This window comes from Haplochromis burtoni, unplaced genomic scaffold, assembly GCF_018398535.1.
Source record: "Haplochromis burtoni strain Fernald_Lab_line unplaced genomic scaffold, NCSU_Asbu1 Contig_151, whole genome shotgun sequence".
In the NCBI taxonomy this organism is placed as follows: Eukaryota; Metazoa; Chordata; class Actinopteri; order Cichliformes; family Cichlidae; genus Haplochromis; species Haplochromis burtoni.
In genome coordinates, this window is record NW_024582512.1 from 1,113,728 (window position 1) to 1,126,748 (window position 13,021).

The 13,021-nt window shown below is 39.8% G+C and overlaps 1 protein-coding gene across 2 annotated transcripts in view; it reads left to right on the forward strand.

The window, feature by feature from the left end:
• slc26a1 (solute carrier family 26 member 1) overlaps positions 1–7,930 on the forward strand; it is a 22,933-nt gene extending 15,003 nt beyond the window's left edge. For both annotated transcript variants that reach the window (XM_005931870.3, XM_005931871.3), the window contains exons 2-8: positions 450–933; positions 1,021–1,227; positions 2,942–3,188; positions 3,293–3,524; positions 3,890–4,073; positions 4,553–4,840; positions 4,940–7,930. In XM_005931870.3, the coding sequence (XP_005931932.1) occupies positions 526–933; positions 1,021–1,227; positions 2,942–3,188; positions 3,293–3,524; positions 3,890–4,073; positions 4,553–4,840; positions 4,940–5,521 (2,148 nt within the window). In that variant the 5' untranslated portion in view covers positions 450–525 and the 3' untranslated portion in view covers positions 5,522–7,930. The remainder of the gene's footprint in view (positions 1–449; positions 934–1,020; positions 1,228–2,941; positions 3,189–3,292; positions 3,525–3,889; positions 4,074–4,552; positions 4,841–4,939) is intronic.
• Positions 7,931–13,021: the final 5,091 nt, after the last annotated feature.

The window sequence follows — 13,021 nt, forward strand, 5'->3', positions numbered from 1 at the left end:
CTTCTAGACAGTGAGGAAGTTTAACTTAATGGCACATCTTGTCATGGATTTTCAATGGAGCTAATTAACCCTTGCCCTGTTGTTAGTTTATTTACAAAGAAAGATAGTGTTAAGTTAATTCATAACCCCGAGTGAACATTCTCACACAGAGCTCTGAATCAGCAGTTTAAAGGACGTGGAAGAATGCACAAAGAAAAAACATCAGCAAAATTACACTATGTCATCACAAAAACGTGGGACCGTTACAGAGAACAGCATTTGCATGTCATGAGAACTGTGACTTAAGGAATCCTTGAAAGATGGAGTCCAAGCTGAACTTTTGGATGAAAATGGTTTAAATGGACCATTCTGACAGCCGTCAACAAATTTGTTAGATCTCAAAGTTACAAACAATGCACTCAAGTAGGAATCACTGGATATAAAACTGTATTTGTCCCTGTCTTTCGCAGGAGCAAAGCTGACCACTTCATCGTCAACGCTTCCCTTTTCCTTACACTGTGCTCCCTCGTCTTCCTCTCTGAGACCATGGAGGAAGCTGCCAACACCACAGAAACCCCACCGGCCGTACCCATTCTCTTGGAGCGACAAGTTCGCCAGCGAAAGCCTGCAGTGTCAGTCCTTAAATCAAAGCTGAAGCAAGCTGTAACTTGCTCTCTGCCCAGAATCCGATCCACCCTGTCGGGGTTTTTCCCTGTGATGCGCTGGTTGCCTAAATACAACATTAAAGAGTATGTCTGGGGTGATGTGATGTCTGGGATGATTGTAGGTATCATCTTGGTACCACAGGCCATTGCTTACTGCCTGCTGGCAGGGGTGGAGCCCATATATGGCCTATACACCTCGTTTTATGCTAACATCATCTACTTCCTCATGGGGACATCCAGGCATGTGTCTGTAGGCATCTTCAGCCTCATGAGCCTCATGATTGGACAGGTAATAAATCAGAATCTGGTCAACCTCCCACGTGCATGTTAAGCATGCAGCTAAAGATTTTATGTTGTCATTTTCTTTTTTCTACAGGTGGTGGATAGGGAGGTGTTCAAGGCAGGTTTTGACCTCAGTGAGGACTCAGCAGTGTCTAATATTGATGTCCTTAATGATACACTGGGCACAAACCTCACAGTCACTAAAGTTCACACTGTGGAGTTAATGGGTATGCAGTGTGGGAAGGAGTGTTACGCCATCAGCATTGCTGTTGCTGTTACATTCCTGGCTGGAGTCTACCAGGTAAAGAACACAATTGTTTTTCTGTGTATTGTGTTTTTCAAGCACCTTTGTTGGCAAGATGCACACACTGATACAGTGCTATGAACAAGTGTTGGCCCTCTTCCTGTTTTCTTATTTTTCTGCAGATTTGTTGCAGTTTCATGTTTCTGATCGTCAAACATATTTTATTATTATACAAAGATAACCCGAGTAAATACAAAAATGTAGTTTTACGAACATTGATTTCACTTAATAAAGAGAAAAAAAGTTATTGAAATCTATCTGACTCTGCAAAATAGCAATTGGACCCTAAACTTAATAACTGGTTTTGCAGTCCTTTGCAGCAAGAACTGCAATCAACCATTTGCAATAACAGACAATGAGTCTTTCACATCACTGTGGAAGAATTTGGCCAACTCTTCTTTGCAAAATCATTTTAAATCAGCCACATTGGGGGTTTTGATCATGAATAACCGATTTAAACCTAGCTAAGCATCTCGATCTGATTTAAGTCTAGGCTACTCCAGAACTTAATTTTGTCATTTTCCATCAGAATTTTCTGGTAGAGAACAGAATTAATTCAGTTCCATCAATTACAGCAAGTCACCCAGATCCTTAAGCAGCAAAGCAGCCTGAGATCATCACACTACCACCACCATATTTGTCTGTTCTTTATTAAATGCGGATGTAGTTTTATGCCAGATATAATGGGATTCAAACCTTCCAAAAAGTCCCCAAAATCTTTGGGATGGTCAGGATGTTGTTTGATAATCAGAATCAGCTGACTGGCCTGTCGACCGCACAAGCAGCGACCCAGATAAGATGAACCTTTGCGCTCTTTTTGGTCACCAGTGGTTTTCACTGCCCATGGATGCCATTTTTACCCAGTCTCTTTCTTATTGTTGGATCATTTACACTGACATTAACTGAGGCAACTGAGACAGTTCTTTAGATGTTAGTCTGGGTTCTTCTGTGGCCTCCTGGGTGAGTCATCAGTGTGCTCTTGGAGTAATTTTGGTAGGCCGTTCACTCCTGGGAAGGTTCACCACTATCCCAAGCTTTCTCCATTTGTGGATAATGGTGTGTGGTTTGCTAGAGTACCAAACCCTTAGAAATGGCTTTATGACACTTCCTGATAGATATCCATGACTTTGATTCTCAGCTGTTTATTTAAATGTATTTAAATTGTGGCATGATATATTTCATTTTCAGCTCTTTCAGCCTACTTCAGTTTGTCAGACAGGTTCTATTGAAGGTATTTTTTTTATTCTGCATTTTTCTTAGTAATCAGGTCAGGGTTTAGCTACTGTAATTGAACTTGGTTTTTCAAAAAATGGGCTCAATCACAGTTAATTCATGATTTAACAAGGGAGTAATTACTTTTTCACACAATGTATGCAGCCTGACCAAGTGTTTCATCCGACTACAGTGATAATGCTTTAATTGAGGATGGTAAAATAATACAGCACAGTTAGACGATGTGTTTCTGTGGAAGGGTCATTATTATGATGATGATCTCACAGCTATTGCATTAGAATTTTTCCAGTTTTCTGGTATTTATTCTTTTCCTTTTTGGGCTTAAATTTCCACACGTCACACTGGACTTTGGTTTCTATATGCTTCTAACTTGAACCTTTTTCACAAATTGATCAAAACACCTGCAGCCACTTAACAGACCAGCATGTTGTTGTTTTTTTTTTACTCTCTCTCCTCTACATCCTTGTCTCCTCGGCAGGTTTTGATGGCAGTGTTTCGACTGGGATTTGTCTCAGTTTATCTTTCGGCTCCCATGCTCGATGGCTTTGCCACCGGAGCGTCCTTCACCATCCTGACCGTGCAGGCTAAATACCTCCTGGGTTTAAAGATTCCACGTCACCAGGGCTATGGCACAGTAGTCGTTACCTGGTTCAACATCTTCTCCAACATTCACAAGACCAACCTGTGTGACTTCATCACTAGTGCCATCTGTATCTCAATATTAGGTCAGTCACATTTGGATACGTATATGATATCAATATAATGTAACCTGGAAAAATACAATTTTCTTTAACATGGATTTTTATTTCACAATACATTTTTATTTCAGTGGCAGCAAAGGAGATTCAGGAACGCTATAAGGATCGTCTGAAGATGCCTCTCCCCACTGAGCTTGTAGTAGTGGCCGGAGCTACACTAGCCAGTCATTTTGGAGAGCTGAACAGCCGTTATGGCTCTAGCGTTTCTGGTCACATCCCCACAGGGTTCATGCCTCCCCAGCTGCCCGGCTTTAGTCTGATGTCCCGTCTGGTGCTGGATGCCATTCCTTTGGCAGTCATTAGGTAAAGTGAAACCAGTTTAACAGCAGGTTGACTTTGCAGGAACATGTGCCTCTAATCTTAGTTATTACAGATACATATCAGTAGCCACATTATTGTCTGGGCGGGATGCACGACTTTGAGTTTTGACTGGGCTTTCCTTTCAAAACACACACACACACCTAAGGTCATTTCCACCTCTATTGTTTGTATCTTTTTTAAAGGAAAGTGGTATGGGAAGTTAGATTCTTCAAACTGCTGAACTTTCTAAAAAGCCTTCTTGATCCGTTAAATAATGTTTGATAAGTTGCTAGAAAACATGCTGACCTCAGGTGAGATGAATTTGCAAAACCTAAATATTCACCAAAAATATTATTTTTGTCTTGTAGTTTTGCCTTCACGGTGTCTTTGTCTGAAATGTTTGCTAAGAAACATGGCTACACCGTTCGTCCCAACCAGGAGATGCTGGCTATCGGCTTCTGTAATATCATTCCCTCCTTCTTCCACTCATTCACCACCAGTGCAGCACTGGCAAAAACAATGGTGAAGGACTCCACAGGCTGCAAGACACAGGTACATTTCTTCTTTGACCTGAAGGAATAGTCTAAAATCTCTCACTTGAAGATCTTGGAAAAAAGTGTTCTCACTACATTTAGTTGTGAAATTGCTGGTGAAAGCAAGTGACGTACTAAAAATGCCTCGGGGAATACCCTCTGAGTTGTAAGTCATCACTGGTGATAACCCTAACCCTAACCTAAATGGACTTTTTTGCAAAAAATGTGAATGTTTTTTGATGTATGTCCATTAGATTGATTATTTTCTTTTTTTGCTGATTGCCAAGACTTAGTCTGATTACCCAGGGTTAGGTTCATCACTGGTGACAGCTCAGACCTCCACGTTATTATCCTGCTCAAACTTTCCTGTGAAAGAAAACATTTTCTTGTAACCTTTTTCAAGTCTGTCCTGACGTCAAGTGTGCATCTTTATGTGGTAATTTGATTTCTTCATAACCTTAACTATCAGCTCTGTCTGTCTTCTACCATCTCCACCAGGTATCAAGTCTGATCAGTGCCCTGGTAGTCCTCCTTGTCCTCCTCTTCTTTGCACCTTTCTTCCAAGCTCTCCAGAAATGTGTGCTTGCTTGTATCATAATTGTTAGCCTTCGGGGGGCACTGAGAAAGTTCAGGGATGTACCGGCTAAGTGGCGTGCGAGCCGAAATGACGCCATCGTTTGGCTGGTTGCCATGTCAGCCACGGCTCTGATCAGTGTGGAGCTGGGCCTCCTTGTAGGAATAATCTTTTCCATGATCTGCTTCATCTTTAGGACTCAAAATCCAAAGGTAAGCAAATAAGGTCATTTTAAATGATGCTTATACTAATAATTGGAAAATGATTCAAGTAATTGTGAATAATCTCAACACTCTGGGGTTTGATGTCAGGTCTCCCTCCTGGGCCGGGTTGATGACACCGATTTTTACGAGGACTTGGAAGAGTATAAGAACCTTGTGGCACCATCTCGGGTTCAAATATTCCGCTTCCAGGCTCCTTTGTACTACGCCAATAAGGAGTCTTTTCTCAAGTCTCTCTACAAAGCTGTCGGAGTCGAACCCTTCTTTGAGCTGACCAAAAGGAAAAAGGCAGAGAAGAAGGCCAAAGATGCGTCTGCGAAGCAGGCCAAGGCGAACGGAGAGAAAAATAACGGAGATGTTGTAGTGAGACTGGTCCAAAGAGAATTGGAGTTTCACACAATAGTTTTAGACTGTTCTGCAATCCCTTTCATAGATTCAGCAGGCTTGGCTGCTTTTCTAGGGCTGGTCAAGGAATATAAAGGGATTGGCGTGAGTGTGCTCCTTGCCTGTTGTAACACTTCACTCATTGATACCCTGCAGAAGGGAAAATTATTTGGTAAGAATGACGAAGACATGGGCAGCCTTCTGTTTCACACAGTTCACGCTGCTGTTGTCCATGCTAACAGGGCAGCTGCAGCCACAGAGAGCAGGTCAGAGGACTCTGAGGTGTAGGTGAGCCAGAGGAGAAAGAGAAAAGATGTGCCCGGTTCATTCCTCTGTTTGATTTCCCACTGGTATTGTGAAAAAATGTTTAGGCAGTATCAGTTTGGGCATTAGATAGCTCTATGATGCTTTTTATAACCCTTCTTTTTAGAAAACAGTGGAAAATATATTTTTAAGCTTTGTGCCTATTAAATTTGATCCAAAGCCTTCTGTTTCAAAGATATAAAAAAAATGGATTCAAGTTGGCAGTGAGTAACGCAAGCGAGAGTAAATGAACGATATGGTGAAGACACATATCCAGTGATAAACCAATGAGACAGAAATGGCTTAAAAAATATAACAAATTTTCTGCTTTTAAAAGTAAAAAAAATTGTAAAGGTTTGAAATCCAACTTATCTACATGCATTTTTAAAATCTTTTTCAAGTGTACGTCATTATATTTTTTCCAAGTAAGATGAAGAAGATGTGGTCCAAAAAGAGCTGCAGTAGGTGTTCTCAGTCAGTAGCAGTTTCGTTTTGTTCTGTCATGAAGTCTTCTCTTTGCAGGAAAAGGAAATGAGCTGGAGGAGTAGCGACACAAACAAACACATAGCTTTTTAACTTTTCAGTGCTAATGACTGAATATAGACTTTTGCAATTAGTTTTCAGACAACAGTTTCACATAGTCTAGAGTTAAGTGAACCTGAATTTTTTTCAGGAGCTACCCCTGAAAAAGCATTAGTGACATCAGTAAATAAGCTGATATAGCAGAGCAAGCACTGATGAACTCTGAATCTGTGCATGCTTGCCTGTAGTGTGTAACTGGATGGATGTTTGCTTTTTTTCATTCCCAAGCTAGTTTCCACTCAGTTTCTGGCTAATACTCTCTGTGCAGTTTTAGTACAACACACATGTGCCACAATATGAAAGTATTATTTATTGCAATGAAAGATAAGTCAGTTCAGTTTACATACCTTGAACCTCTTGGCCAAAGTCCGTAATGGCTTTAACCCGGGGTTGTAGAATCCAGATTTAGAGATTTATCTAAGTGCCAGCTATTACCTTGGACGTTAAATCATTCATAAAAGGCTGGTTAAAGTTTTCCTGACACCAGGAAGGAAAGTTATACGTGACACACGAGGACTATGTGCTTTTCTCAGTGTGGTTAGGTGAGAGTTCATTACAACATGCTAGTACTGTTGGACCGTTCCAATGGCCCAAATGGGGAAAAACCATGGAAAGAAATAGTAACATATGATTAAGATGTATATGGGGACTTTGCTCAGGTGAAAATTAAAACAAAAACTGGTGCCTTGAATCGACGGCAACAGGTGATACCATAAACGTGGACTGATTCACTGCCATTGATTGTTAAATTCTCACTCTCGTATCTTTGCTAAACCACAATTTTCCTTGATCTCTTTAAATCTTTCAATTCAATTCAGTTCAACTCAATAAACGTTATTGGCCCCGAAGGAAATTGGGTAATTTCTTTAAAATTTAAAAATGAATAATAACTGAGACTATCTATGTCAATAAAAAATTATATGTTAGGCTGAAGTGTTGAAAAACTGTCACTGTAATATGATGTGGACATGAGACAACTGTAAATTTTGAAAATCATCATTTTCATACATTTATGTTGTCATCTACCATTTCTAAGATTTATTTTTTTTTACTGGAATCGTGATAGTGACTTTTGTTTTTAGCAGGAGTTTCTTTGATTCTCGTCTTAGAGACAGCGTTGACGTTCAACATCATCAAATGTTTTTTAATGTTTAACACTTAGATTAAACCGTGTCTTTAGAGAAACACCTGTGGGTGTGATTTATTATTACAATTACTAATATTATTGTTAATTAAAATTGGTTAACAAACAAAAGGATGTCATATAAAGAGAGACTACTTATCATTTTGATAGAAAAACATGTATTCAACCTACAATGGCCAGTACTTTATACTTCGTAACTGAGGAAGATCATTCTGAAGTTGTTTCACATTATAAAGATGCAGCTTTTTGCAGATTGGTGTTTGTGAGCTCTGCCTCTCTAACATGATTCGGTTTAAACCCAATCATATTACTGACCTGTTACAAAACACCCTCAATTGCAAAATATTCCTCCAGGTTTTTTTTCTCCTTTTTAATACTTTAGCACTTACTTTTCAACCCTTTTGTTGCCCCTGTCTTTTTTGAGATGTGTTGCTGCCATCAGATTCAAAATGAGGTAATATTTTTTCATGAAATAGTAAAATGTCCCAGTTTAAACACTTGATATGTTTTCTATGTTCTACTGTGAATAAAGTATAGGATTTTGAGAATTTAAAAATCACTGTGTTTTGCTTTTATTTACATTTTACCACGTGACACTTTTTTGGAAAATCAGGTTGTAGTCACAGTAAATTTAGACCTTCATGCATTTACGTGTACAATTCAGACTCTTGTTTCATCTACTCTGTTTTTATCTGGATAGTTAGATACATAAGTATCCCATCTCCTTACTCTGCAAGGAGTAAAGAGACAGATACAAAATTCAATAGATAAAAAAAATAGAATAAATAAAGATGAAAACTGGAAAAAATAGCTGCAAAAAAGCAAAAATAACACCAGAGAGAGAGGGAAGAGACCCCACCATGGTGTGTGCATATGCGTGAGCAGTAAGTAACTTTCTAAGACATATTTATGCGTATTGTTTCTGTCAGTTAACTCAGATTAGCAAACTGAGTCGGGATTGCTATAGGCAACCGGCCTCCAACGTTTGATAAATATATTGTTTTGAAGTCTCGTTGAGTATGTTATTTGTTCCATCTGATATATGCTTCAGGTCTGAGCCACTTAACTGTGGTACACTTGATTGCTTCAGTTAGAAATATTCCAAGATATTATTTAACTCTTGCATCACTGCCCTCTGGTAGCTCACCCGTCATCTATCTTGTGATACAGCCGTAATGTTAATGTTAGTTTCCCATGTGAAGCATGTTGCTTAAATTCATACTCAAAAACATCATATTGAGATGACTTTAGCTTGCTTCCCAGTTTGCAGTTTATTAAAAACTCTTTCCTGTTCATTAGATTTAAGTCTTTAGTTGAAGATGCCAGTAGGAGTCTATGTAGGCTCTGTGATAGGGAATGTGAATTCTTCTTTTAGCTATTCAAACCACTTAAAAAGCTTGTTGTAGGTAAGCTAGTACATACTCTGACAATCTTTTGATTTTCTTTGCATCAGTCCATCTCAAACTGAAAATTGTATTTATTTATTTATTTTAATTGGGACAGATTGCTGTGAAATTTTAGCTTCATTTTTTTAAAAGGCCCATTCACCCACTTTCAGGCCTTTTTTCTCCTTTGAAATTTGAGACAATATTTGAACATAAATACTTGTGAAGTCAAAAGCCTGAAAATTTCACTGGACTATTCAGAATATATCATTTGGGACCGGGTACATAAACAATGAATTGGGGAATTAAAATATGGGAGAAAAAAAACAAAACATTTAAAGCATTCCTGTTCATTGAGCATAACAAAGAAAACAAAATAGTTGTGTTTCACAATAATGCAAAATAAAATGGAGAAAATGTTTTAATATGACATTCTTAGTCACATACATGCAGAAAATATGCAATAGAAATAGTCAGGTACAGCTAATATGTATCACACTAGTTATTCTAATCTAAATAGAACAACATTGTGGAGTTTCCATGTAATTTCAGGTGGTAGTAATTACAGGTAGTAATTACAATGGAGTAAATAAGTATATAAAATATAAAAGTATATATTTGAAAAGCATTTGATGCATGAAAATAACATTTCACAGCAATCATTATATATGTTTAAAAGCTGAACTAAAAAATGTTTAGGTGAATTGGAGATGGTTAGCAAATTTCCCACTTGTGGGACTAATAAAGATAAGATAAGATACGATAACTCTTTATTGTCATTGCACAGTCATACATAGTACAATGAGCACTACATACAGTGGGGCAAAAAAGTATTTAGTCAGCCACCGATTGTGCAAGTTCCCCCACCTAAAATGATGACAGAGGTCAGTAATTTGCACCAGAGGTACACTTCAACTGTGAGAGACAGAATGTGAAAAAAAAATCCATGAATCCACATGGTAGGATTTGTAAAGAATTTATTCGTAAATCAGGGTGGAAAATAAGTATTTGGTCAATAACAAAAATACAACTCAATACTTTGTAACATAACCTTTGTTGGCAATAACAGAGGTCAAACGTTTACTATAGGTCTTTACCAGGTTTGCACACACAGTAGCTGGTATTTTGGCCCATTCCTCCATGCAGATCTTCTCGAGAGCAGTGATGTTTTGGGGCTGTCGCCGAGCAACACGGACTTTCAACTCCCGCCACAGATTTTCTATGGGGTTGAGGTCTGGAGACTGGCTAGGCCACTCCAGGACTTTCAAATGCTTCTTACGGAGCCACTCCTTTGTTGCCCGGGCGGTGTGTTTTGGATCATTGTCATGTTGGAAGACCCAGCCTCGTTTCATCTTCAAAGTTCTCACTGATGGAAGGAGGTTTTGGCTCAAAATCTCACGATACATGGCCCCATTCATTCTGTCCTTAACACGGATCAGTCGTCCTGTCCCCTTGGCAGAAAAACAGCCCCATAGCATGATGTTTCCACCCCCATGCTTCACAGTAGGTATGGTGTTCTTGGGATGCAACTCAGTATTCTTCTTCCTCCAAACACGACGAGTTGAGTTTATACCAAAAAGTTCTACTTTGGTTTCATCTGACCACATGACATTCTCCCAATCCTCTGCTGTATCATCCATGTGCTCTCTGGCAAACTTCAGACGGGCCTGGACATGCACTGGCTTCAGCAGCGGAACACGTCTGGCACTGCGGGATTTGATTCCCTGCCGTTGTAGTGTGTTACTGATGGTGACCTTTGTTACTTTGGTCCCAGCTCTCTGCAGGTCATTCACCAGGTCCCCCCGTGTGGTTCTGGGATCTTTGCTCACCGTTCTCATGATCATTTTGACCCCACGGGATGAGATCTTGCGTGGAGCCCCAGATCGAGGGAGATTATCAGTGGTCTTGTATGTCTTCCATTTTCTGATGATTGCTCCCACAGTTGATTTTTTCACACCAAGCTGCTTGCCTATTGTAGATTCACTCTTCCCAGTCTGGTGCAGGTCTACAATACTTTTCCTGGTGTCCTTCGAAAGCTCTTTGGTCTTGGCCATGGCGGAGTTTGGAGTCTGACTGTTTGAGGCTGTGGACAGGTGTCTTTTATACAGATGATGAGTTCAAACAGGTGCCATTCATACAGGTAACGAGTGGGGGACAGAAAAGCTTCTTACAGAAGACGTTACAGGTCTGTGAGAGCCAGAGATTTTCCTTGTTTGAGGTGACCAAATACTTATTTTCCACCCTGATTTACGAATAAATTCTTTACAAATCCTACCATGTGGATTCATGGATTTTTTTTTTTTCACATTCTGTCTCTCACAGTTGAAGTGTACCTCTGGTGCAAATTACTGACCTCTGTCATCATTTTAAGTGGGGGAACTTGCACAATCGGTGGCTGACTAAATACTTTTTTGCCCCACTGTATAACAAAACACACGATATGACACATCACAACGCAACAAAACAACACAACACAGTATATTAACTTAGTATAAAAAAGAAGAATAGTGTATGTGTATTGCACACTGTTATTATTGCACATTAATTATTATTGCACCTTGTTATAAATATAAATATTATTATTGTTATTGTTTTAAACATTGTTACCTCCCCCCTAAAAAAGTCCAGGGAGGTAGCCAGTCAGGTCAGCTATTTACATTGATCAGGGCTATTGCCCTGTTGTAAAAGCTGTCCTTGAGTCTATTTGTTCGGGACCTCAGCAGCCTGAACCTCCTGCCAGACGGCAGCAGCTTAAACACCCGGTGTCCTGGGTGTGTGCAGTCCCGTAGGATGCTGCGTGCCCTCTTGAGACAGCGAGTGCTGTACAGGTCCTTCAGGGAGGGAAGAGGATGTCCAATGATTTTTTGGGCCATGTTGATGACCCTCTGGAGTGCCTTTCTGTGTGCTGTGGTGCAGCTGGAGAACCACACACCGATGCAATATGTCAGCACACTTTCAATGGAGCAGCGGTAGAAGACGGTCAGCAGCTCCTTCTTCAGGTCCATTTTTCTGAGGATTCTCAGAAAGTGGAGACGCTGTTGGGCCTTCTTTAAAACCGGAGAGGTGTTAGAGCTCCATTGGAGGTCTGTGTCTATGTGCACACCCAGAAACTTGAAACTGGAGACCCTTTCCACGCACTCCCCGTTGATGCTCACAGGCTGCAGCTCGGACTTCCTCCCTCTGAAGTCAACTACCAGTTCTTTTGTCTTGGTGGTATTGAGGTCCAGGTTGTTATCTACACACCAATCTGACAGCCTCTGAACTTCAGCTCTGTATGCCGTCTCATCTCCCCCTGAGGTGAGCCCCACCACCAAAGGTTTATCTTAACTGTCACACAGAAAGATGATTCGAGATGGAATGACTGTTTTGAGAGGGCACAATATCTTTTATAAATGCAATATTTCTTAGTGCAGAAATTTGGATTTTTAGCTCTAGATTTTTAGGGTACTGTCAGTTCCTGGTACTGAGGCAGGCTAATGTTCCTCAGAGGTCTCAGAAAATACAGTGTCTGTTGTATATGTTGTATGTTGTTTTAATAAGACACTGTGTGTTGTGTGTCTATTTTAGGTATTTTTTAGATGTGTGTGCAAAACAACTTGAAACTAGAGACTCTTTCCAGCTCCTCTACATTCATGTTCAGCTGCGGGTTGGCTCTCTGACTTCTCTTAGCTATCAGCTATTTGGTCTTTTTTGGTATGTATTATGAGAATAGACACTGAACTAGCTTTATTCTCAAAGAAGCTCAGGCTACGTTTACATATAGGCTGTAGACAGTGAAATATAATGCAAACTACGGCATTAAAATGAAAAGTTCTTAAAATAAAAATTGACCGTTTCCAAAAATGCTGATCACTGCAGACACTTCTCTGTACAAACAGCCATTAGCTCATGAGGTAGTACACTCAAGGTTGTTATTTGCTTGCATAATGATCATACTTTGAAATATTGACACTATGTCTCATAATAACACCGCAGCAGGACTTCATCATACTGTTGCACACTCACACGTTCAAGTATATATGGGACACCCATCTTTTACCTATTAACTGCAAAGAAATGAAGAGTAAGCAGTTTGTCTGCTTGTACCTGTCAATGATTGAATAACTTTGAACCCCCTTGAAGTCTGCATTGCCACAGTTTCCACACGCGAGGCCTTCGGAGTTAAAATGTGGCTGAATTGGGGTCAATTATAATCCAGACCTAACTAACAAGGTAGTATCGTAAAATACACATTATTTACATCACACTGATGGAATTCTAAAGTGGGAAAGTGGAAGACGTATGAATGCATTGTGATGTCAGAGGTCAGAGGAGAATGGCTACACTGCTTCAAGCTGATAAGGACGTAACTATGAGTTAAATAGCCACTCGTTA